The 27,867-nt window shown below is 37.4% G+C and overlaps 1 protein-coding gene across 3 annotated transcripts; it reads left to right on the forward strand.

The window, feature by feature from the left end:
* Positions 1-1,380: 1,380 nt before the first annotated feature.
* plekho1a (pleckstrin homology domain containing, family O member 1a) lies at positions 1,381-26,365 on the forward strand. 3 transcript variants are annotated; one of them, XM_041967245.1, is made up of 10 exons: positions 1,381-1,591; positions 3,263-3,412; positions 12,073-12,213; positions 16,497-16,601; positions 16,767-16,868; positions 16,957-17,262; positions 17,614-17,702; positions 18,330-18,492; positions 18,616-18,728; positions 19,190-26,365. In XM_041967245.1, exons 1-10 carry the CDS (start codon positions 1,565-1,567, stop codon positions 19,998-20,000), a joined length of 2,007 nt encoding a protein of 668 aa, XP_041823179.1. In that variant the 5' UTR covers positions 1,381-1,564; the 3' UTR covers positions 20,001-26,365. The 3 variants fall into 3 exon arrangements, with proteins under 3 accessions (XP_041823179.1, XP_041823180.1, XP_041823181.1); XM_041967246.1 differs by having other exon boundaries at positions 19,193-26,365; XM_041967247.1 differs by having other exon boundaries at positions 16,767-16,865.
* Positions 26,366-27,867: the final 1,502 nt, after the last annotated feature.

Raw genomic sequence — 27,867 nt, forward strand, 5'->3', positions numbered from 1 at the left:
TAAAACACATCCAATAAACTTTATGTATCTGTATTGATTTTACAGAATTTGTAGTTGGAAATGACTATAAGACTGAATGTTATTGTATCTGCGTTTAGAACATTCATGTGAAATCTGAAATATTTACTAACTAATACACCGATCAGTATTATGATCACCTGGCTGACGCTGAGTCTTCAGGACACCCAAAGAGCTCTGCCCAGTCAGGGTGTAAACAAATATGAAGCTGTCCTGGAATATAGGTAAGCATTAGATCAATCGGGCCTCGTGGGATGGAGTCTTTGTGGGATGTACTTGCTTCCCACACATTACCAGATCCCATCAGATTGACTTCTGGGTAGTTTGGAGGCCTGATAAACACCAAAGACTCTTTGCCATGTCCTTTAAACTCTTCCTGAGCAGTTTTGGGTGGCACACCGTTTACATGTCCTGGATGCTTCTACAGCAGTGATGTTGGTCCTCAAGGACTACAGTCCTACAGGATTTAGGTGTGTTCCTGCTCCAACAACATCTGACTAAAATTGTTTGGATTTCTTTCAACAGTTTGTTTCTCAAGTTTAGCCCAAACCTATTAAACACATTAATCTGTGTCAGATTGAAGCAGGAATCATCTAAAACCTGCAGAATCACCCCTTGAGGACTGGAAGTGGACATCCCTGTTCTATGGCAGTTAATGCCGACTGATTGTCGTGTGAAATGGACAAAATTTCTGTTTCAGACAGTTAAACCCATTAAAATTTAAGTGATCAGAGATAATGAAAACACTACAGACTTATCCTGTTTAAAAGTATTAAACTGCGATTCTTAGTCATTTTAGGACAGGTCTGACATATTAAAATATTTTTTTCATAATACAGACACATTTAAAATGTAAAATGTTGATATAAATTAGCATACCTGAAATTAAAACTAAATTCACACAAACTGACACAATAATGTTGAGTGAGATAAAAGTTTAAGAAAATAAATAAAATTTTAGGTTTAAAAAAATCCTTTTTTTGTTGTTTTCCTATAGACTATAGCATCAGTTTACATTAAGAAGTCTGAGAATTTACTGTTTTTTTACCTAAAATATTTTAAATGTAATTTCTGAAAAATATTAATTTAGTTTATTTTCTTGGTGCTCTAACGATCTCATTAACTTTTACCTTAATTTTACAGTCAGATGTTTAATTGTGAATGTTGACTCTTTCTGTTCCGTCTTAAATGTCGCTACTCCTTATGTCCGCTAGATGTCGCTCTTGGGTTCCATGTACCAAAAAAAATAATAATAACAATAATCGTGAACCGTGCGCGTCCGCGTGAGAGAGAACGTGCATGTAGAAAAAGAGCAAGAGCATCTGCTTCAAACGTGCGCGGACGCGCTGGGAGGATGCATCCTCTGTTCAGACAACAGGGGCACCGCTGAAGAGGAAGAACCGGAGCGGACCGATCGGGCGCAGTAACACCGATATCTGGATCTGCCGGGACCCGACCCGGGCTGCAGCTCCCACCCCGGACCGGACCGGACCGAACCTCCTCCCCGTCGGTGTGATTGTTCGCGGAGCCCCAGAGTGGAGAGAAGATGAAGAAAAGCAACCAGAGCAGACGGGTCAGTCATTCACAGCTTTATTCAGATTTTTACGGGTTTCTTTCTGTAGAACCGAGTCAGTTATAATCGTTCATTCGGTCATAATTCATCACTCATCTGTAATGTGATATTATGATTCTTGAGAGTAAAAGATGCTCTCCAAAAACTCAACCCACAGATTTCTGATCAGTATTCATTATTCATCAATATGCTGCTCAGCAGATTAAAAAAAGAGAAAGAAAGAAAGAAAGAAAGAAAGAAAGAAAGAAAGAAAGAAAGAATGAAAGACCCACATAAAAAAATTAAATAAATCTGTTTCTTTCTTCTGGCTCTCTGGCTTGATATGATTCACTCATAAAATCAAACAATAGCCCTTGATTAAATATTGATTATTGTCAGTAGGGTGTATTCAGGTTGTTTGTGATTTTGATAACTTTCTTTTAAATTAAGCTTCTGTTCATCTTCACACTTGTAGTAAACCCAGGAGCTGTTGCTTGAATATGGTTTAGTTCTTTCATAATTTATTTATTTATTTTATTCACCTTTATTTAAATGGCTGAACATTAAATCCTTTTAACAGTTAGTCACAATAATTCAGTTTTTGCCTTCCCTTGTTAACTCATTCCTGATATGGACTGTTTAAGGTGGCTGATTTTCATGCTGCATTTAGAACAAATGAAAACCACCCAGTCTGAGACCTGATAATGACTTTCTGTTTGAGCAAGTCAAAATGTGAGTTTTTAGAGAAAGTCACAGGGGAGCTCAAATTAATGCTAACAATAAAATCTGAGCTCCATAATATCAGGAACAACTAAATATGTTGAATAAAAACAGCAGAACAAACTATCATGAATACATGAGGTATTTTTCTGGCTACGAGGAGAATGTTTTGTGATATCATGAGATGAAATGAAATCACAAGCATTTCTAGGTTGTTCTAACCTACTCTGAGGTCGCCTTTCATCTCTTTAAGATAGTTTTTTTTTGTCTCTGAGGTTTTTTTTTGAGTCTTGTCTCTTAGGTTATTCCCAAACACTTTGAAGTTGCTTCCTGGTTCTTTGATGCTGCTTTATTATTTCATTTTGCTGTGCAGCTCTTTCAGTGACATCGTGCTCGGTTTCTTCTATCAATGTGCTGTTATGTAGTTAAACTGGGTCAGACTGACAGAGAGCAGCGGGATCATGACAAACATGATCATCACGAAGACGATCACTCCCCCGTTGATCACATGTTATTCCACTTCTTCACTTTCTCCTCTTCAGTCTGAGACAGAAGCTTTAATCTAATAACATCCTCTTCCTCTATTATCCTTTTGAAATGAACACACTTCATCCTCACTGCTGTTTCATCCTGTCTTCATCTTTCTCTAAGCTTAATCTCCTCATCCTCCTCCTTTATCTTAGTTTTAAATATCAGACACAAGGGATTTCCTCTGGATCTTCTCTTATTTCCCATTGATTTTTATTTAATTGTATTCCAAATAGAAATTAACCTTTTTCCTTCCCTCTATTTTCATTCATTCTGTCATTTCCTTCCTTTACTAACCACTGCATTGTTTTATCATTTCCTTCCTTGTGCCACTTGTGAACATAAATTAAACATTTTGTAAAATGCTTACTTGATTAATTCACATCTATAAGGATCTCTGCTGGTTTCTGTGGTCCAGCTCTAACTCTTCACGCCACCTTTCAGGGCGTTCAGGACTCCGGTCCGCTGGCGGTCCAGCAGCCTGAGAAGGTGGGCTGGATCAGGAAGTTCTGCGGCCGGGGGATTTTCAGAGAGCTGTGGAGGAGTCGATATGTGGTACTAAGAGGAGACCACCTCTACATCTCTGACAAGGAGGTGAGGACAGAGGACACTGAAACGCATTAAGGAAATAAATAGAGTCCAGTCAGCTGATGAGCTGCTGGTCTCAGCCTGTTGCACAGGAAAAATGGGATTGTGTGTGGTTTTCTGGCAGGTTTGTGTGTCAGACTGTGACCAGCCCCTGAGCTGTGGGTTATGAGGAAAAGAGACAGGACAGTTTGTATCCTGAAGCTGCAGCAGAGAAGAAGAACAGCTACCGATTTAAGTATCCGATTTGGGATTTTTTTTGGTCAAAGTGATTCCTCTCTCTGTCAGAGATTACAGACAACTTATGTTATTACAAAGAATGAAAGTTCACAGGTGCTTCAACATGCGAGATTAAAGGTTTTTATTTCTAATATTGACAAAAAGAAGTTTGGTTCACTTGCATTGATCAGAGCCTGAAGCATTGGAGGGACCTTTTGATTAGTGTCTTTGTAATTTTTAACACATCCTGATTAAAAAAAATAAAGGCAAACAGAAGTAAAAGGGCCACAAGGAGACAAGAAAGAGATGTAAAACAACTAGAATGGGACATGAAATAATCAGTGGCCACAAAAAGATCTAAAACAACATCTACAAAGTGATGTTAAACAGCCAGAAAGAAAAACAATACAACCAAAAACAGATGCAAAAACAATAGCCAAGAGACAGGTCAGCTATAAAGAGATGCAAGATGTTCTTTAATCCTTTGAGTGATGTGCCTATCTTTTAGGCCTCTGCTCAAAAATTGCCTCTCTGCTATTATGAGGTCTATATGAATCCCATTGGGAATATTGATCAGATGTGTAAATATCAGTGTAACTAGGGAAGAATGAATGAAGATGGCACACAGCACTATTGAAAAAAGTTTTAGGCCTGCTGAAAAAACAAACAAAAAAACAGACATTTTCAGGATAAATATCTGTTTCAATTTACACAGCTGCAGCTCTAAACCTAAAAAAATCACATTATAGTACAAAATCTGAACATTTTATCTGCAAAGTTCAACTCTGATAAAGGGACACTTAACAAAATTAGAGAAGTTTTAGTACAGACAGTTTAGGAAAACTGTCTGTTCTCAAAAGTCTCTCAATGGGGGACCCCAGGCTTTAAAAATGTAAGAGACATATGAATGATGTCAAAGATACATAAAAGTACAAAGAGGCACAAACCCAACACTATTGCAGTACACACGAGGAGCAAAACATCCCCAAATAAGATGCAAGGCAAAAAAGTGCAAGATCATGATTGAGAAAATAAATAAAATAAATAAATAAAGATTAAAAATAAAAAACAAAACCACTAAGAGACAAGCAAAAAACATAAACAATGCACAAAACTGTAAAAATCAAATCACTCACTGAGAGCTCCACAAGAAGACATACCCAAAGAGATGGAGAAAAAAAGACTGCTAATAAATACAAATGAAACACCAAAAAGATGCACAATGACCTCAGAAAGGTAGAAAATCAGCATTAAAAGATGGAAAAAATACAAATGAACAATGACCACAAAGACAAACAATAAAATCTTGCAGTCACAGGACAGAAAAGAGGGAAAAAAATACCTCAAAAAGTGTCAAAACAACCTGAAAATTGACTTATTTAACTCATGTGAAAACTAACAGATTATTCCACAGTTGAAAATGGTCTAACAAATATGCTTTTCTCTATTTAACAAACAGCTGTTTTAACCTTGTTTTCTTGTAAACAAAACAGTATATTTATAAAACTTTATGAAACATTTAAACCCTCAGTGGGAATTTGTGTGTTGAGATCAGAGTATGTTGGTGTGTAACAGTTATTTTATTGGGTCATAGGAGGAACAGACCGCTCCTCATTTATGTTTATTTCCACCTCAGATGACACTTAGTCTCTTCTATACAATGCAGAGTCACATATATCATATGGACCGACCTGTCATGATCCTGCTTTACAAAAACCAAAACGTTCTAATAAAAGAAGTGAATTTATAGCTACAATGACAGAGAGAAGAGGTTATGTTGTTCATGTTCTCAGGCAAAACTGAGGGCAGGAAGTTAGTTTTAATGTCAAATGTTTCCAGAGGATATGATTATCTCTGATGTTCTCCAGATTTACTCCCAGCTGAAGGTTTGTCTTCCCTGGATTATCTGATGACAAGATTTGTTGGGTTTTACAGTTTATCAGCGAGCCCCTGATCGTGCAGAGTATAGGTGCACAGTAGCTGCAGAGTGGGTTTGCAGCAGGGCTGGATGGATACTAAAGTGCTGAGTGTTCACACTGACTCTTTTTCTGCTTCACATTATGTAACAGTCTGTTACACAACTGCACACAGAGGCTTGTGGGATGCTGAGTCAGGCTTTCTCAGGAACACTTTATTCTGTCTGTTACATCAGGTTTTAGGTGATGATGGGTCAATGGACAAGACACCCAACTCAAAGAGTTTATGCCACAAATTTTATGTGTGTTTTGTATGTCTTTCAATGCCTGTCAGAGCTACTTGCATAATGTTGGAATGTGAAACCACAACAAATTGGCCTGAAGAGCCAAAAAGACACAAAGGAAGCTCAAAGAGGCACAAAACAACTCCTAAGAAGTGCAAAAAAAAAAAAAAAAAAAAAAAAGGTGGGGGGAATTACAGAGTGACATAATACAGTTACAAAGAACCACAAGCCAAACAGAAATAAAAAGATCACAAAGACTTTAGAACTGAGACAGAAAATCACCATAAATTAAGGGTTGAAAAATGCTTTAAAAAGATGGATGACTGCCACATGCAGACATAAAATGAAACATAAAAAGAAACAAAATCACAAGTCTCACAAAGATGGATACAAAGAAAGACAACAGACGTGCAAAATGACCAAAGCTAAATGGTGATCAACCACAGCCAGATGCAAGACAGCAACAAAGAGACTAAAGAAATCTAAACACAAAAATGACCAGAGACTCAGAACAAAGAGACAAAAGACGATTATACAGAAATGTAAAATCATGCAATGATAAAGCATGACAAACTACAGGAGAATCTGCTTTGAGGTCTTATATATCTGTAAGGCTTTGAGCCCGGATTGTGTTTGGCGCAAGGGGCCGGGACCAGGGTCCATGTCTCTGTGTTGCTCTGACATCATTAAGTTCATGCTTGTGACGTTTATATAAAAGTGACTCATGCAGTTTTTCATCATCTACATCATCTGCCTAAGAAACATAATTTCAGCTAAATGTGGACCGAATGTCAGAAAAATACAGTGTGTGTTTATGTTTCCCACAGAGGTTTTATTTTTGTCTGTTCAGTTTGATTTCGGTGGAAACTCGCGTTGTCGTTCCTGTTGTTCTGCGGAGATCGACCAAGTGAACTGAGCAGCACATGATGACTCACGTTCACCCCGTCTGTGTCTGTGTGGATTCCTATTACTCATAATGTGTGGATCAAAATCTGTTTACACAGTCACATTATGAGAATGTTTCTTTTCTCAGAGCAGAAAATGCAAGTATTTATATCACATAATTTAATTTCAGGGTGAATCTATGCTTTAAGGTTGGGATTAGCATGTTTAAGAATCCAACAAATAAGTCAGTGTAATGTCCTCTGAATGTCATGACAATAAGACTTTGTGTTTCCTGTAATTAGGATTTTTTTTGTGCCTCATCTTGTTTCTGTGTCTCAGCACATTGACCCAGGACTTATAAATACAGCAGCCTGAGGGAAGCTTCACAGTGTGTGTGGAACAGTGTTCCTCTATCACTAAGAGGACCAGTTCTACCATTAAGCCTTTGTAGTGGGGACATTTCTATTCTGAGGATGTAACAGCCTGTCCATGCTTATTCAGGTTTTGGCTTTAGGTTAGGTTCTCTCTGCTGCATGCTTTTGTTGTGTTTTTGATTTAAATTACCTAAGATCTGATCGGAGAACAGTGCAGATTTGGCTCACTTGATCATCAGAATGAATCTCACGTTTTTTCGCAGGGCTGTCTTTCTGGTCTAAAATGTGTTTGTTGAGCAGAACTAAAGCTCGGGCATCGTATTGATCGTATAGATTGCGATATTGACAAATGTTCGGCTCCAACGGCTTCGACATGTGACTGCTGGTCGCTCCAAGACCCTGCAGGCATTGAACACTCCATGTGACTTTGAATGCACACAAAATGACCATTATTCTAATTACTGCTGCATTCATTAAGTTTAGATTATCTGCACTACTTGAATCTTATTGATGGTAATGTGGAAGATATAAATTTTTAATTCATGTACTTTTATCCATCTAAAACATTCACTTTTAAAGTATCCCCCATGCTCATTAATATTTCCCCAAATTCTAGCAACCACGGGCTGAAACTGAAACTGAAGACATTGAAAATAAAAGTGTAAGACCACCAAGAATCAATAGACACTATATGTAAAACATTACTGGCTCCTTTTCAAAGAACTTTCAACTTCTCCCATGAAAATAAGACATACAAGACATTATGATGTTAGATTAATTAAAACCTTTTGATTAACTATATTATAATTAATTATATCCATCATAAAGTAGATAGAAGTCCTCAGAGAGATGTAGACTTGGGGTGGTGACTGGCTTGACAGACACATCTGGAAGTCTGTTAACGGAAGTGGGACATTTTGAACACTATAATTTGACCAGTTCTCACTTCCAGCTCATCACATTAAGTCAGGAACCCATTTGGTTTTGAATGCAGACGATACATTCAGTTTCACTTTTAGATGTGCAGGGTTTCCTGAGCTGGAAACATACCAGTAGTGGGACTCGTTGCTCTGGCAATATTATAAATCTTGATGAAGTTTTTCCACATATTATGGCAGAGCTCTTAACATCTGGTCCTTGAGAACCACTGTGTTGCAGAATTTAGTTTTTTCCTGCTTCAATACACATGATTAAAATCAAGCTGATCTCTTCAACACCTTGTTCACCTGGCCCAACTTAATGAGCCACTAAGTTGGGCCAGGTGAGTGCAAGCAGGGAAACATTTAAAACCTGCAGGGCACTGGCCCAAGACCTCCTGAGTTGGTGATCCCTGATCTTATAACTTCGACAAGGTACCCTGTTTTTCATATATTTTAGCCATGTTTTTCATTATTTTTTTATGTCAAATGAAGCAGGGCAAAGGAAAATCAAAATATGTCATGGGTGGGTGAGTTGTGATGTTCTGCTCAAGCCCATCTGCTTTACTCTGTATTGATCTTATGAAGCAGAAGTGTTGTTTCAGCATGCCAAATGTCACGTAACCATACCAACCGAGGCCACGTTGTATCAGACACGTGTCGGGCTGCTTCATAGCGCTTTTGAAGGGGCTGGTCTTGTCAGTGTCAGTCCTTTAAAAGCAGTTTCAGTCCTTTACATCATAACTTTATTAATACAGTAATACAGTCACCATCCCAGTGGCATAAGCACCCTCCTTCTCCTATTAGACATTCTGCATAAATTCTGGACTCATTAAAGACATTAAAATTTGAAAAATAAAAATACATTAAAAGTAGAACACCAAACTATGTCTAAAAGACACTAAAATATTAAGAAAAACTAAACTACACAAAAAGATATTAAAAGACTAAAAGAAATAAAATGATTAAGTAAGATACACTAAAAGAAATATAAAAGGTAGAATACACAACAATAAATAAAAGACTAAAAACAATAAAAGACTTAAATACACTAAAAGCAATTAAATACAATAAAATAAATTAGAAGGCTAAAATACATCAAAAGACAAACAGAAACTGCACAATTCTCAAGATAAGGAGTAAAAATGTGTTTTAAGGTGTGATTTGAAGTTTCCAGAGTGGGGGCCACTTTGATCTGAGTGGGGAACTTATATTCCACAGTATGGGTGCCAGTAATGACAAAGCTCAGTCTCTTCTGGTTTGGTGTCTGGATTTAGGAATAACAAGCAGCAGCTGATCTGCAGACCTCACTGCCCTTGTGTATAACATGTCTGATATGTATGTTGGTACCAGTTCATTGAACAATTTAAAAACACAGTAAAATCTTAGAATGAATTCTATGACTGAGATTAAAATCACTTTCCATTTTAACACCAAGGTTTTCCAAAAGCAGTCTAAGCAGCCTCAAAGAGAAGTCTTACACTGTTGGAAAATCTATTTATTTCCCTTTTAAATAATCGTTAGGTAACATTAGACTTTACATTTTCCAAACTTATAGGCTGTTGTAAAATCATTTGTTTCGATTAGTTTTAGGTTTGTCTTAATGATGACTTGAAACACATTAAAGGGAATCTCTTATTCATTTATTTTAGTCAGTAAATGTTTATTTTCTTCAAGATTTTCTTCATGATTTAGTTTGATGGACCTATTGGTAACACAGTGATGATGCTGTGTATCTTAGTTTTGTGTTCCAGTAAGGTGCTAAATGTCACTTATTCCCTCCTCCTGTCTGCATCTGGTAATAGATGACCATAACATGATAAGATAAGATAAGATAAGATAAGATAAGATAAGATAAGATAAGATAAGTCTGTACAAAAACTATATAGACTATCAAGTCAGCTCTGGTGCAAATCAGTGGGCGAAATTACTGCTTGCTACATCTTATATTTTCTCTAGTTCTGTTTGTTTACTATCATGCAAATAAAACTTACTTTAAAATATTCATAAGATAAAGATAGAAATTAGAAGCAGTCTGCAGAGTCATGAGCATGGTGAAGTCTGTAGGCTGAGTGGGAACACGGTTAGAAAACTAATGAGGATGTGCTGAGCGCCTTACAATGCTCACATGATGGGAGAAATCTATTCAAATGAGCTGATATTAACTTTTAGTCCAGTTTATTTACATGACTGTAGTTTAGTAACATAAAGACGTGTATTATTCAATTAATCAAGCTTGGCTCCTGAGTCCTGTTACTGCTTTGTCTGATTTTATTAATTCACATTAACATTTTTGGGTGAGTTAAGTCCTTATTATCGTCTTCACATCTCGGTCAAAGCCTTGCTGAAGTGGTGATAATACTCCCTCTTCACTCCAGTCTCTGCAGCTGTCCTCTTATGAACTTTTTAAAGATGAACGAAGGGAAAATGTCTGATGAATGAAACATGGAAGCCAAATGCAGAGCAAGTCGACTCATTTAACTCCAGCTGAACCTTTTACTGACTCCATCTTAGTTTTTTTTATTTAAATTACATCTGTATCGTTCATTCAGAGATAGATATTAATCCAACATATGTTGTATTTTTTTTCCTTATTTGTTTTTTCAGTCAGACTAACTCAGACAAAGAGAGACCCTGAGCTGACAGTATCATGCTTATTTATGTGGATCAAATCAGCCAAAATTCTCAGGCTAATGAGCCAGATGTTTAACCTGATCTGGTGGAAAATGTGATGCAGAAAAGACACATCTGGTCCGAGAACAGACTGAGTTAGAGGGGTTTTTTTACACAGTGAAAATTGACACAATGATACAATCAGAGGACAAATCTGCAATAATGATTATTTAATAACAGTTGATCTGTTGATTATTATTATAAATCTATCATATTGAAACTAGTTCCTCACAACCTTGTTAAGGAGAAATCTAACTTTAAGTATAATAAATATAAACACAGAAAAATTGAGTGATATTTTAATTTCAGGTATGTTCAGCTATGAGGGAGCAGCTGCATTTCATGTTTTCACCAGCTGTTACAGTTAAAACACACACACACTTATTTCTGTGTGACTTCTTTTGCATGTGTTAATGTGTGTTAGTATGTGACAGATGTACACAGAGTTGTTTGTGCATAATTTCTGAGTGAACATCCAGATTACTCCACAGAAAGAGACAGGAGGAGAGGACACAGGGGGTGTGTGATGTGTAGCAGGGGTCTGCCAAGCAGGAACTGAGCACAGGGGACATTGTGGATGCCATTTACGGTTTCTGCTTGAAGAATAAGTAACCAACCTGGATGTGAAGAGCAATGTGAGATTCAATGTGCCAGATTCTGCAGCTCTGGTTTTGATCAGAGGTTGTGTTAAGAGGTTTAACCCAGGTATCCCACTTAATTAAAAGAATAAAATAAAATAAGAAAAAAAAATTGTAAATTAATTTGTGCATAGTGCTGTGAATATACTATATATTTGAGATGTCTTTTCGGAATGCTTAAATATCCTAAATATGCTCAATATTTATATGCAACCCTTCTGTAGAAGTCCCTACAAGGTGTTGAGTAATTCTACTCTGATTCTATTATTTATTCTTTATTTTCTACAGATTCTTCTTCAACCAGAAAATAAATAAATAAAAACAGCCCAGTCTCGTGTAAAAATGTGAACATCTGGTGTGTCCATCATATTTTGGGTGTTTAGCCAAAGGGTTAGGTCTCTGCAGCCAGTAATCCAGGAAGAGGATATTTTGATGCCATATATTATTAGTGTTGGTTTTAATGCAAGCCACAATGTTTTCCAAGTCACGAAACAGTGACTGAATCCTAAAATGACAGTGGTTGGGATTTGCATTTGACTGTTAACTCCAGCCCCTCTGACCTCCAAAACGTCATCTTGGTCAGCTTGCAAATACGATGCTTTTGTTGCAGTTTTAATAATATTTTTTTAGGTCATGTGTTTCTGTGAGACTGGGAGAAAACCTAAATGTGGAAACAATTTGAGGTGGGGACAGTCTTTCAAAAGATTGTTAATATAATTGAGCGAGATAAAAAAAAACATTGCTTCATGTTTTGTGTTTGCAGGTAAAGGATGAGCGTAAAGCACAGGAAGTGTTCGACCTGGCTGATTACGAGCGTTCTGAGGAGCTGAGGAAGGCGAAGAGTCGCAGCAAGAAGAACCACAGTCGCTTCACAGTGCTGCGCTGCAGGCAGCCAGGAAACAACGTGAGTCCACCTGTCTTGTCTTTTCCACTTTGAGTTTAAATTTCTGTCTGTCCACGTGCCTGCCCTCCTGTATGTGTCCCATCTTTCTGTCCACCTCTCTGTCTTTTGTCCTGTCTTTCTGTTCGTGTATATATCTTTCTGTCTTTCTATAAGACTTGTATAATCTCAAGTAATTAACACAGTAAATAAAAAAATGGTGTGTTTTTGTTTCTGATGTTCTTGTGTGGCCACCAGTTCACCTTGACCTGGCTTACTATGTTTCTATGTCCTGGTCTGAAAGAAACTTAATTCTCTACGCTTGCATTATATATGCATTATTATATGCTAAATAAACATAGCTGCAATATGTCTTAATTTAATTTATTGTCGATTCAACAAAGACATGGAGAAGTAAGTATCAGTGTTCTTATAATGTATCACAATATCAGCTCCTGCCTATTTCTAAAGCCCATCCCTAAATGTTCCACAGTGTAAAACAGCAGAGACTTTAAAGATCTCACCATCTACAGTAACATCATTAAAGGATACGGAGAATAAAATGACGATACACAATGCTAGAAATCACTCTGTTCCAACTTATTTTAGATGTATGGCTTTTTAAATTAAATAAAAAATAAGCTAATATTTTCCATGATGTGGCAAAATATCTCAGTTTCAACATCTGATTTGCTGTTTATGTTCTACAGGGAAAAATATGAGTTTATGAGATTTGCAATGAATTCCTTTGTGTTTTTATTTAATTTTTACACAGTGTCCCTACTGTTTTGGAACTGTGGTTTTATCTTCTTGTGTACACATACACATGCGTACTTTATAGGTGTCATTTAGTGCAATAAACAAAGGAGACAAACACATCCAGAGTAGTGAACTCTGATCAGAACTTGCTGGATACACGTCATTAACGAGACAATTTTGCATAATAGTTTTTTAAAGCACACTATTTATTATTTGTCCAAGAGTTTACCGTCACATCACTCTTTACACTTTACAGATGTGCTCTTTCAGCCACTTACCAGTTAAAGATCGCTCTATGGTTTTGTGCTGTAAAATCTTTCCACTCAGTTGAAAGCAAGAGCAGCACACAGTGTCCAGGGTGGACTGACGTCAGAATGCAAGTCTTTGTACAACATTAAAATCAGTTCATTAACAGAAAGAATAACCATTTAATCAGTACCCAGTCCCAGTTAGTGTAAAATAAAATAACATTTGTTTTTCTTGTTTTCTTTTCCTCTTTTTTTTTTAAATGATCTGCTTCTTGAGTCAGATGATAGCAGTTCTGCCAAGTCTGAGTACAAAGAGACAAACAGCCTTCATGGAAACTGAAGAATATATCTCAGTATGATCCATTATAATGCATCCTGTTAATGCATTAACAATTTTCCTCAATTAAGGAAACACTTTGAGATTTGGTGCAGCATCCTTAAGTAAAGGGCGCCTCCAGTGGATGTATAAAACATTATGAAATAGTGGTCATGGGAAATGTAGTGATAGCACTACCAGGACAATTAATTGGTATTTTTAATTTATACCCATCAAAATTTATTTTAACCCACATTCTGCAGGATGATGGGTATTCCTAGTTGATAAATCAAAGCCCTATAGCAGTTTTATTACATCACAGACAAACTGAGGAGCCTGGCTATATAAATGGATATGGATTTTCATTATCTGACCTCATTAACTCATTCATGTTACATCACATGAGTGAATTGAGACCTCAGACACTGGCTATGAGTACTTTTCTAACCTTTAAGTGGAACAGATGCCACTTGATGACCAATTACAAATAAATCAAGAAAAATAAGAGGTGCATATTTGTCACAAAATTAGCAAACAACACAAACTATAGCCACAAAATAAAGAAGGGAGGTTGTAAAAACAAGCAAACTCTGCTGAGTAAATGAGTTTATCAATAATACTTCATATAAAGTACTTTGTAGCTCTGACTATGTGTGTTGCAGGTGTTTTTTTTATGCTGTGTAAGACTAACTTTACTGTTTCAGCTGCAGCGTTGATGATATTATATTGTCTTGGGATCAAGCAAAGAACAAATATAAAAACACAACTTTCAAATTGGAAAGTAGGCTTACTATCCTATAAGGTCAACATGTACAAGCTTTAGTGCTACAATAAGTCTGTCTTAGATAAGCAGTTCCCACTGCACTACTGTATCTCACATAGATGCTCATCAGGGAAATCTTAAAGGGCTTAGATTATCTTTAACTTTATCCGCCTCGGAGACTCCCCCTGTTTTCCATTTATTCCTTTTCAATTTTCTAGTAGAATTGATTGGTCAGGCAGCCATGGTGATCTCATGAAGCATAGCTGCTCTTAACCTGAGTATGTTGGGTATATTGAACAAATGGTATGAAGTAAACATACAGCAAACTATCGATGGAAACTAAATGTTACATCTAGATTCTTGTCCTGTACCACAGGTTTCATTTTAATGTATTTTAAGCAGTCTGTCCAGATGTGAAAGCTCTGTACTGCAGTTTGTCCTCTCTGTGTGTCTCTTTTCATCCCCGTCCGTCCTCTGGCTCAGAGATTACGCTGTCCTTCCTGACTCAGACCGCCGCCTCATTGGTGGATTTCCTCCTACATCTGCCTCAAGATTGGTGGAACTGAGTTTGTATCACCCACCCATCGTGTCTAAAATGCTGTGATTGGCTGAGCTTTGCTGTTTTTTCCCTTCTCAAAGGGTTTAATCTGCAGAATCCCATTAGTCCATGAGTTACAGCAGAATAATCCCTGAAACACTCTTAACGTCAGTCTAACCCTGCTGCTCGTTCGGTTCAGCTGCATTCATGTTGCATCAAAATGTAAACACTAATTCTGCTTCCTCTTATGTGAATACTCTGTCTAAATAATGTGTACTTATGTCTGTGGAGTTTAAAAAGATTCCTCACCTGAGGTGATGTGGATGAAGTAGCAGTTGTTTGAAGCTATAACCACATAACACGCGTTTAATAAAACCTCCATCCCACTTTATCCAACTGTGATCTCTTCATTATCCACATGTCAACATTTGCATCAAAAGCAGTCATTCAGCATTTAAGGGGATGTCTCCATTTTTTTAAAGAAGGGTTGTGTGAAATGCACATGAGCAGTCAGTATATTACCTGCAGTGATTAGAGTCCTGTTAGTTTGGAAGATCAGACGTTTTCCTGTCAAGCGAGCTAAAGCTAAAGGTTACCATGAAAAAAGCAAGTTTTTCATCATTTACAACACTCCAACTTCAAACATTGTAAAGCTGTAAACTCTATATTTCACACATCACTTTTGTATAAAACAGCTACATGGTGTTACAACCTGGTGCTTCTCTCGCTCCTTTGAGTCAGGTAGCAGCAGGGTGGTGGATGGGTACAGGTATGAGCTTCTGTGTTGCTGGAGGAGCTTGTTGGAAACTTTCAAGCTGAATATTGACTTAAAATAAAATTTAAAAGCTTCTTTTAGTTTCTGGAAGAAAAATGATCTCAAACAGTAGTAGCCTACAAGAAGTCTGCAGCAGAACAATGGTCTATAGCCTCAAAGTACTCTTCTGTTTAAGTTGGTGATTACAAAATAAAGACCTGGGCCACTTCCTCAGAAAAGTTCTCTCAAAAAAATCTTTTAAAAACTTCTCAGTAAGGCAAGGCAGTTTATTTGTATAGCACATTTCATGTACAGGACAATTCAAAGTGCTTTACATAAAACAGTAGTGAGTTTTACTTTAAGAAAAGACAAACACTTCTTGTACAGTTGAGGGAAGTGGTTATTGCCTGTGCTTGTGGATGCAGAGTAAACATTTAAGTGTAAACGACATTATCTCTAAGCACAAAGAACTGTCCACTAAACCAATTATCAATTGCTCTCAAGCAACAAATATGGCAGACAAAAAAACATGCTATACAATGCTAGCAACAAGCTAGCATATATTGTAAATCAATATACATGTTAGCTTGTACAGCACCTAGATAGTACCTGGTGCTCTAACAGTATTTTACAGTATTTCAAGCTCTTTAACACAGTGATCTTTAACAACTCAAATATACTCTTTTATTATTTTTATTATTTACGTTTTTTGTTTTCATTAAATGTACTCTAAAGCTAACTTCTAAAGCTAAGTTCAACAAGAGCAAGATTTCTAGGTTCAATTAAAAAGCAGCATCAAACAACTTTTAAAATTTGAGTTAATACAATATAACAAAAGGTTAGTTAGTGAAGCATTTTGTGGATAAACAACTGAGGCATGTTGTTTTTTTATGATGGGTTAAATGTGCTAAAATTCTGTCTTTCTCCAGGTACCTAACCTGGTGTTTTTGGCTGTGAGTCCTGAGGAAAAAGAGTCATGGGTCAACGCACTCAATGTAGCCATTATTAAGGCCAAGAACAGAGTTTTAGATGAGGTATGAGTTGGTTTTATTTGTAGTAATTATAATTACATATTTGATGGTAACTTGTCCGAAACAATGATAAGCCTTAATGTTATGAATGTGATGAATATCTTAATTAATGATGCCATAATTGTCTTTAGATATAAAAAGCTCCAATGTGTTTCTGTGTCTGACCAGGTGACCATCGAGGAGGAAAGTGCTTTAGCTCATCCCACCAGAGACAGAGCAAAGATCCCTCAAGGCCGCCGGCTGCCGACCAAAGGACACCTCATGGCCGTGGTACTAGCATCCCTAACTCAATCTTTCTGTTGCTCCAAATAAACATTATCTTTAATGAGATCATATTGTCGTTAATCTCCAACCACAGGCGTCTACCTCCTCCCACGGCATGTTGACCCTTGACCTGGTTGCAGAGGAGGACGGCTTCTGCCCTGAGTATGATGATGACTTGGATGAATCCTGGGAGAACAGCTTCCGGATTGACCTGCAGAAGGGGGGCTCTGGTGAAGGTGTTGGAGGTCGTCAGCGAGCTGGAACAGATGTTTCAAAGCTGCGGGTGACTTCCAAAGAGCCCAAGGTGAAGACAGGAAGTCTGCCCAGGGGGAGTGAGCGATCCTGGGGCAAACAGTCCCATCTGGAAGCTTCCAAGGCTCACAAGAACCAGCAAGTTCAGGTAGTACATTATTTTACAATAGATTATAGTTTTTTGCTACACATATCTGTGCATGTTACATGAAACTGACCTACAAGACTAAAAGCTAGACCCAAAAGGGTCTGCACAAGGCCTGGACCTGAAGATCCACTAATACTTAACTGATATTACTGAATTTCTTCTTTAGAAATCATTGCTGACAGTTTCTAAAACACAGGTTTTTCTCTTGGTGCAGAGACATAAGAAATGTTTTTTTGTAAGATTTTCATGGACTGTCTGAAAGTTTTTGTGTCATTAGCTGGTTTCTGTGAACCCAGGTAAAAAGAAAACTGCAGATATAAACAACAGACCTGTTTTTTTCGGGTCCTTCAGGCTAAATCTCGGACACCACAGCCAGGAAAGAGGTTCAGCATGCAGGGTCGAAGTCGCTGCGCTTCCATGGATGAAGTCCTCTCCTCCAGGTATTCAGACACCTGACAACTAAGAAATTATGAAAACACATCTACTTAAATAAAACATGACTTTAATTGATAAAGAAGAAAAAAAACTACTTACTCATTCCAAACAACCTACCTTCATAATACACATCTTGAAAAAGGACTTTTCAGCATGGAAATTGTTTTTATTTCTTTTGTCTATTTGTTTTCAAGGATTAATATCAATGTGGCACAATGTGACCCTACACTAAGCAAAGGTTACATGGGTGTTCAGTTTCATAGTTTATCTTGAATGATGTTAAGATATTTCCAGAAACGAATGGGGTGTCATCCCACTGGTTTTCTACAATCTTCTCTAAATTGAATGCACCAGAAATATGTAGCTCTAAATAGACTTAAATCAGATGACCAGATCATGGCATCTTTTTGCAGGATTTATAAAATCCTTGTCTTGATTTTAAGCCGGCTCCTGGCATCTATCCAGCGTCATAAACTAATTTGAGATTCTTTTTTTTTTCTTTTTTTTTTTCTTTAAGCCACTGGCCAGATCTCAGGACTGTTGATCCATTTATTAAAATGTAAATTTATGATCTGGCTTTATCTGTTCTTTGCTGCTGTTTCTGTTACTCTGTTTTCATTTCCTTTCTTCAGACCAGCAATGATTCGTTCAGAGTTTCGTTCTGCTCTTCGTCGCTGTCCAACTGAGGAGGAAGCAGGGGGCGGAGCTGCAGCCCAGCCTGTCGGTCAGCTGCAGAGCCTCATTGCTCAGAGGATGCAGAGAGCTCAAGAGCTGCTGGAGGAGATGAGACTGCAGGTCTGAAATCTTCATTCATGAGAACTTCAATATAAAAAGTTTATAAAAGTTCAGCTGCTGTGAAAATAATGCAACTGATGGGGAAACAGAATGAAGTTGAAACTAATACACTGTGACTGACAGGAGCTGCAGAAGGCCAAGGCGGAGAGGGAACGAGGCGGCAGTTCAGCTTACATGAAGGGTATCGACTCCCCTCGACTCCATCACCTCAGGGGCTCTGACTCTCCCCATTCCAGGTTTGTTTAATCAGATTCATTTATGTTTAATCATATTTCTCCTGTGAGCTGTACTGGTATTAAAAAGCAGCAAGTAGAAGGATCAGAATGTCTCAGTGAGCCTTATCTTAACTATGATTGCCAACACATTTCTAGGTGATTACACTGAGACTTAATGGTACTTGTTGAGTTTTGAGATTTGAAAATATTACCTTGAAATAATGTTGAACATTAATAATTTTGGTTATGACACCAGACAAAGATCAAGTTTGGCTCATTTCATGATGTTACTGGCTTATATGCAAAGTGAAATGATAAAAATAATAGAGGTTGAAAGCTTTTCATTGTGCATATTTGAGTGGACTCTGTATTTGAAATGGTCGGTACTCCAGACTGCAGATTGGGTTGCATAAAGATGGATTCTACAGTCTATAAAAATTTAAGTTTAAGATTGATATTCAATAGATTTCTGTCATCCTCAGCAGGTCATCGGGATCTCCGAGGAGCAGGAGTAGTGATTCTCCTCGCCTCCGGGGCAAAGACTCTCCTCGTATGAGAGGACGAGAATCTCCTCGATCTAAAGCAAAAAAGAATCGCTCAAAAGGAACCGACTCGCCACGCTCCAGGGGATCCAACTCACCTGCAGCTAAAGCCACAGACTCTCCTCGACTGAAAGATTCACCTCATCTGAACGGCTCTCCTCGACAGAAAAGTTCTGACATAGTTTACTCACCAAAACTCAAGGGATCGTCCAGCAACTCTTCCAACAAACAAAACAACTCCCCTGTACAGAAGTCCCCTGAATCGTCTCCATGCATCAAAGGATCTGAGTCCTCTCAGTTTATAGGATCCGATTCACCACGAGGCAGCGAAACTGGCTCCCCTCATTCAGAGAGCAAGAAGGAGTCTGCTTGCCATAGTCAGGACTCCCCAACTGCGTCCAGATCCTTTGATTCATCACAGCCCAAAACCACTGAGAAGCATCGCCTGTCCCCTCCTCCGTCTGCCTTGCAGCTGTCAGAAGAGGACTTGGAGGTGGAGAAGAGGAGAGCTGAGGCAGAACGCCTCCTGGAGGAGGCTGTGTCATCGTGGAAAGAAGCGCAGGAGGTTCTACAGGAGGTGAAGGAGCTGCAGAGCCAGACGCTGAGACGGCAGCGTAGGAGGACCTATGAGAAGATGACATCGTCAGCAGCAGCAGCTGGACTGCCCACAGGGACCTCAGCAACAGAAGAAGATGACACGCCCGCCTCCCCAACATCACCTGAGGATGACGACGAATCTGAAACACCTTGATGAGGATTTTCTTGCATACAAATATCTATTCAATTATTGAATTTTCTCAGTGGAGGTAGCAGCGTTTTTCAGCATGCTAATGCACAGAAAAAGACAAGATTTGCTTCATTTGGAATTTTTCCAAATCTATTTGTGAAATGATTTTTATCTTTCAAAAAAGGAATGACGGATTGCACGTAACCACCTCCGTAAATATGGATTTAAAAAAAAAACAAAAACAAACAAACAAAAAAAGAAAAAACAGTGAAACCGTTCTTCCGAGGAGGTTTGATGACTTTAATCCTTCATAGTGCACTATACCGTCACCGAGCAAAAGCCCTCTCACTTGTGCTACCCATTTATTCCAGGAAGCCTCCCTATATGGCAGATGGGTCACATTTGTTTTCAGCAAACACAGATTTAATGGAGAGGCCCTCCCTTTCACCCCCTCAAACAGCGCTGCACATTGTTTTTTTAGTGGAAAGTGAAGCAAAAAGCCTCACTGTTGATGTCAAAGATGGTTTTTAGAATGGAAGTTTTGGGTACATTTTTTTTCAAACAAAGATGTCAACATTTATACAAGAAAAAACTTTTAAATATGGCAAAAACGTGTACCATTGAAGAGCACTATGTTTCCTAAGACCACAAACAGGGAGATTTGCTGCAAATTTCTTCTTTTTAACATAAAAAAAAATCCTGAAAAATGGACTTCCAATATCAACAGTTATTGTTATTGAGATTTTATCTATTTATTTGCTAATATAGGTTTAAGTCATCTTTGTTAAAACAATCTCATTAATTGCTGGCTTCCAGTTTTGTTGTAGCCCTCCACATGTGTCCTAAAATGTCCTTTCAGCTCACTGCTCATGTTTTTTACAATTACAGTGAGTTTTCTCAAGGTGCAGCCGAAATCAGGGATTTTAATGTTGTACACAGTGAAGAGAAAACAGCAATAATGAACATGGAGAAAATGTTTACTTGTTTATCGTTGAAACAGACGAGCTTCATGTTATAAATTCTGCACTATGGACTGAACTCCTTTTCAAGAATTTCGCTTCACTCCCTTTTTTACTGTGATTAAAAAACAACACAAAACAATTAAGCATTTTATCCTGAAACTGAAATCACGAGGATTTCATTTGCACTGAAGTAATCTGACAGATGTTGGATATTTGAGGATGACACCTTATTTGAAACACCCAACAACAACGCATGGTTTCTTTTCAATAAATCCTCATAAAACTTTTAATATGTTCAGGAAAATTTTTGTTGGATGTTGTTTTCATAGAATTATAATTTAGATGTGGGGATGTAAACATTTTACATCAATAAAATTAAAACTAACATCTCACACATGAACCAGAAGTGACTAAATTAGTGACAAATGAGAACATATAACTGTTAGTGATGAAAAAACTCATGTATCCTGAATTAAACAGCAAAGCACACAATTTCAGATCTGACAGACCCAAGTATTATTTATGAAATTTCAGTTCCATGAATATGCATGAAAATGTTCGGTCATGGAGATTAAAGTGCATCCTCTTGCAGTTCTACGGTTTTAAGTATGATGACACAAATAAAATATCTAGGTGCAAAGCAAATCTCATTCATGTTTGGTCCTGGTTGCGAGGCAGCTGAAAAGCTATCCGGGAAGTAACTCCTTTTTATAGCTACAGACTTGGATACAGGACTGATCTGTCAAGCTACCAAGAGGAAAGCACTGGCATGACAGGAAATCTCATGGCAAGATGGAGTTTGGAGGGTATGGGCTCATCCAGGAGCTGTGACTGCTTCCAGCTCTATTTTGGCCTGAGTAATTTGACAGCCTGTTGGGGAGAAGCTTACAAAAAATTACAACCAACTTCAGGCAGCCATCACTCTATGAAATGTTTGGCAGACATGAGTCTGAGTGCCTCAGACTGGATGTGTCATTATACAGTGCTATTACAGTCATTGAGACAACTGCCAAACGAAATATTCTAACGTCAGTTCAGCATCTAAAGCTTGGCTCATAGTTGGTCATGCAATGGGACAATAATCCCAAGCATTTTGTGAAATTGCTGCAGTTAAGCATTGCAGCAAATTAAAAAAAATGGCCATAAAAGTAAAGAATCAAGGTGTTGCAAAGTTCCAAAGTCCTGACCTAGTGGTAGGAGCTTAAGGGAGCTCTGCATTAATGAACTGCAATTGAAGCAATCTAATAAAGAGTGGTACACAATTCCTCCACACTGATGTGAGGGGCTGATAGCATATTACCACGTGATTACTTCAAGTTTTTGGTGATGTAGTTGGTTGTACAAGTAGTACTTAATTCTTCCCACAATGCTTTAGCATTTCAGTTTGTTCTTGTTAATTAGATAATGACACTAAAATATGCCTTATGTTGTCGTTCATTCAGGGTTTAGCTCATTTTAAAACCTTTCAGATTCAGATTCCTTTGTTGTCATTGTATATTTAAGTGACCAGGAAATTCTTTTTATGTCCTGATAAGTAAAACCTTGGAACTGAAAGAGGATCTACCTTCTTTTTTAACATGGCAGTATGTTGCTAACAGGATGAAACTTGATGCAGACATGAAAGCAGGTGGTGAAATTCCTGTGTCATGGACATGAAAAACAAAATTACAAGGTTGCAGATGGGCTGCTGACAAATTTTTTACACATGAACAAATTAATATGTCACATGAGCTGTGTGACAAGTGTTGGCAAACGTGACAAAAGTGGCGTGTAATAGATATAAATGGCCCAATTTAAATATTGTAGATGGGATTAGAGATGATAAACTATACACAGATCAGCTTAAATGTATTATTTGCTTAGGAATGTCACTAATGGTGGAGTTAAAAAATATAGAACGGCCATTCTATTTGGTTTGTCCTCTCTGGGCTACTGTAGTAACAAGGCAGATCAACATAGCACAGGGATGATGAGGCCTACTTACTATATTTTTTGACAAATTGCTTGTTTTGTGGTAGTTAAAACACACTCATACTCATAGTCACGCAATTCAACACTACTTAAAACCTAGCTATGAATATTATATTTTGTTTTTGCTAATAGATTGCCTTAAATGTTACACACTGGATCTTTAAATATGTTTTTCAAGAGTGAGAAAATGTGCTTGGGTCATTTTATAAAGATCAACTTCAGTTTTACCTTGTGAGCAAATTTAATTTAAACTACAATTAGAATGACATTGAAATGACTTTCTTTTTGATTGATAACATGATATATATAAAAAAGAAAAAAGTAAAAGCCACATCTGCACTGAGAAAATACCTGCAAGTTTAATTATATGGTAAACTCAGTAATCAAAGAAATATAAAATGCTCAAAAGATATTAGAACTGCTGATGTTTTGTTTGGTTTAGATATCAGCTGATAAATAGATAGAAATAAACTGACTCTGCTTAAAATAACAGTTTTTAACACACAAAAAAATGGACATCTGAGTTTCTGTTGGTTGCTGGTGTCACAACATTTGACCCGTTTTTTCTCCAGTAGGGATGTTTTTGCACATTTGTCATGACTGTTGAGAGCATGCATACGAAGACACTGACACTGAAAGAGCTAAATCATTTAACAGATTCTTTGTACTGTGATTTACATTGATGAGAGGATGTTGAAAAAATTGTATTTATTTTTATTTATTTTAATGTGTATGCACATGTGAAACAGCTTTTATGAGCAGAATCCAATGCTGTATTCATTGTTAATATGAGAAAACAAATTACATTTAACTTCTTTTGTTTGCTGACTTTACTTGACTGTACATGTATTTGTTGATGTTTTTGAATAATGTTTGAACTACTGCGTTCAGCAATGCATTGTGCGTAAATAGTGGCAAAACAAACACTGTTATTTACTGTCTGGATGGATCCAGAGCTCATTGTTTCATGCAAACCAAGCCAAGCTAAGCTAAACTGTATTTGGGTGTGTCACGAACTGGTGCGAGTTGCTGACTGATGTGTGTTGCATATGCTCAAATAAGACTCCTGCATGGGCCATAGAAATAATAACACCTGGACTTCCAAATCTACAATAACATTTTCAATTCTTAACCTTTTTTTTTTTAAAATAAAATAAATTTGTGCTCATAATAAACATGGGAAAAAGAAGTCAAGCTAGTTATTTTGAGGAGGTTAGTCAATGTATGCAGATTAAATGAATCTTCTAAATAGCCACAACTCAATGTGGGCCATTTATAAACAGCATTTAGAATTTAGTAAATTAGGTTGCCAAATATATATATATATATTAAGCAGACTCCTGCAGGCTGAATACCATTATGCAAACCATGTCACAATCATTTACCTGAAATATTTTATTTATATATTTAATAGTTGCTATTAAAATGGTAAAGGTTTGTCATAGAGGTGATTAAAAATGCCATTAATCACTGAATTTAATACTGGTATAAAGGTTCAATTTAAGTGACATTCATGTCTCACAACAGGCAGCAACTCATCAGATAGTGATAGGGTGAAAGCTTTCGCCTGCTCTGGCATGTACACGCAGGTTTATGGTCATTTTAACATGCTGATGCAAAAATGTTTGGGTTAAAGTGACTCAGATCAGGTGGATGCCTCTCATAGCACAGGCTACAGGTTTTTCTTGTTTGAATAAAACAGTCTTGAAAGTAAAAGTTAAGACCAGTGTGTGTGTTAAATTTGCTATTAACTGGTGATGGAAGTTGCTGTGTTGACACAGCTCAAAAAAAAAAAAAGAAAAAAAAAAGAAAAATATTATTGGTACAGTTTTTCCTTCACCAATAGATGGGTTTCTGTGCAAGAGGTGCCCAGCAGGCAAAAAGCATTGCTTAGCTTGGTTTGTTTGGCAGAACCAAGCTCAGAAATGACAGCAGTTTACTTAAAATATCACCTAAAAGGATGGATGGAAATGATTCAGAATTAATTTGCTAAGAGCAGAAGAGAATTGTAGATCCAGGTCAATTGAAGAACTGACAAGGATCTGCAAATCCCAAAGGCAGAAGTGTAATTGCAGTGTTAACTTTGTGCATCAAAGCACAAAGAGCATGCATGCTAGGATTCTCCTGCACGCAAATTTTATTGTGTAAAAACACTCAGTGATATTCTCAGTGACATGTATAAGGCCATATTGCTCATTAGGAAAACAGCTAGCTTGGTCTATGCCACTTTTGTTTTTAAATTTTTTGGAAATCTGTATCAAAAGTCCTGAACTCTGAAATGTTGTTTCATGATTGCAATCTTTAACAATAAGCCTTTGCACTTCCTGTGTGTTTGGGCCTAATAATGTAGTAATAAAGAATTGAGACAGAATAAATTAATAACAAGGGTTTAAAAAGACTGATAAATTCAGGAAGTACTTGTGAAAATGAATTAGTCTTTTTTTAAATCACTTTATGTGAGGCTAATAAGTTAGCCAAGCAAATTCATTTCCTGAAGCTAGAAGCTGTCATGCTAAGCTAGCTAGCTAGACAACAGAAAATTGTTCGCACACTCTAAACAATTTACCCATTCACACATAACACAAAATATCCCTTTCAGACATGTTTTCACAAGTAGTAATAGTACAGAGTATCCAGATTAGTTTTTTATTAGATTAGTTTACAGCTAATTTGGCAGACCAACAGTTTTCACATACTTTTTCAACATATTACTGCAAACTGCAAGCAAAAAATATCATACTTGATCAATTTAAAATACACTTGCCTTTACTAGATATATTTACTTAGTTGCTCATTCATGCATTATCTGGACTTAATCTGGACTCCCTGCAGGCCCTAGCCCTCATCACACGCTGCCCCTCCATGTAATGTCTTTAAAAATTGAGGATGACACGGCACGAGTAAAACTACTAATGCATTACTGCTAATGCAAGTGAATATAGTTAGATTCCTTAGCAAAAAGTAAAAAAACAGGTATGGAATATGTCACAGGTTGCCTCAGAGAGACATGCACAATGCAAACTCTCACCAGCGATTAGGTTCCAGTTTTTAAAAACTAATTATCTATATTACAACCAGCTCCAAAGATAATTGTTAATTGTAAAGATTTTTTTATTGTTTGTAATCACCATAATCACCATATCTGTCCCACTGGTTTATGTGTGCTGCAGGTGATGTTTCTTATTTTTTGTGCACGTGTGTCCATAAGGAAGTTGAGCCTCCATACTGCTACTTCTCTCCACGTCAACACAGACACTCAGAGAGTGGGTCAATGAGCAGTGGTGAAGAGCTAAACAGATGTAGGGCAGGACAAACAGCATTGCTCCATTACACAGCTCCACCTCCACAGCTACACACACTAACACCCACTCTAAGGCATCAGTCTGTGTCTGTGATTGTGTATGCATGCAAGAGCATTTCTTAATGACTAATCTGCTGCCATTATGTGAGCTGCATTTGCACCACCCTGCCAAAACTAGCATGAAAACTAGAAAACCAGATCCACCTTAAAGGAACAGTCTGCCAGCTTTAATAAAACATCCTCTCTGTCTCCATCGTTTCATCTCTGTGTGACAAATTTACAGGATCAATGAACCAGATATAAAGTGCTTACTGTGCTTTCTGGACAGCAACAGAGTCACGCGTGAGGGTTTATATTTAACCTCATTCTGCAGCAGGAAGTGCAGCATGTTATTAAGGACGAAAGTGATTTTTTTCTGCTCCAATATTTTCTTTTATTGACGGCAGTTTGATTATCATTCCACATCTACAAGATAGATTTGATATAAAATAAAAAAAGAGGATATTGTTGTTCCTTACTGAACAACAGCAATATTTATAAACATGAGTTCTTAGAGAAATTTAGTGCTCACACACCTGTGTTTTTGAGGCTGAATGTGTTGCAGCAGAATAAGTGTTAACACCTTATTATTGTGATGAGAAAGCATGTGTCTCTCCTGGTTTGATTTTACTAATTTGTTGTTGTACAACTACTTCTACTAATTTCTGTCTGTAGCATTATTGCTCAACTTTCTGCATGTAAAATATGAATGATAAAATATTTACTACTGAGATGCTGAAACCAGAAAACGTTGGTGTTTCTTATTAAGAATTTTTATTGGATGTTGTTTAGGTGATGAAACAATTGTATATAATGAACTTCCCGACAATAACTGTGCGGTTCTGGGCCCCTCAGGATGTCGATCCAGCCATGAGGCTTAGGTGCTTGTTCTTTCACAGAGTTATTTACTGAAAGACAGTCGGGGCTGATTCATGTTCACATCAGAATCCAGTAAATTATTTACACTGATTCTCTCCGTGTATCATCACGCTCACTCGCTCTCTGTCTGATGCTTCTAGTTTAGTTCTCTGTTGGGAGGAGGAAGGGATAGGGTAGCGGAGGGGTGTTATTCCATGTTTTATTAAAACACGCACACATTAACACACACTCAGAGGCCCAGTGTACCAGGTCAGTGTTACAGTTTGTTCTCAGTTAAAGCAGGAAGGATTACAGAGGGAGGTGGGGGATGGTAACCGTGTGAGTCAGAGCCCTGCAGCGTCTGTTCAAAGCCTCGACCTCGTTTATTCCCCTCAATCCTGCTTCCTTCCCCATTTCCTTTCCTATTTTTCCTTTTGTTTCCACTCCTTTCTTCATCCTCCTTCCTTTTCCTTTAGTTGCATTTCCACTCTCCTGTTATCATGCTCATTTTGCACAAGTTGCTCCTTTCCAACCTGACGATATTACCTACGCCGTCAGTCAGTTACTGATCCAGACATTTTAATTCACTTCTGAGGAGCTGTCATATTGTCCATCTTTATTCATAGTTTGTGATTTGAACATCTGAAGTGGATTCACTATCATTCTGAGGTTGAGCTTCTGAATAATAATCTGCTGAAGCCTCTGCTTTTTTCTATGTAACTTTTCTTTTGAAACAGGAGTGAAACTCTTCATAATCAAG

Source organism: Melanotaenia boesemani, chromosome 17 (assembly GCF_017639745.1).
Source record: "Melanotaenia boesemani isolate fMelBoe1 chromosome 17, fMelBoe1.pri, whole genome shotgun sequence".
Classification (NCBI taxonomy): Eukaryota; Metazoa; Chordata; class Actinopteri; order Atheriniformes; family Melanotaeniidae; genus Melanotaenia; species Melanotaenia boesemani.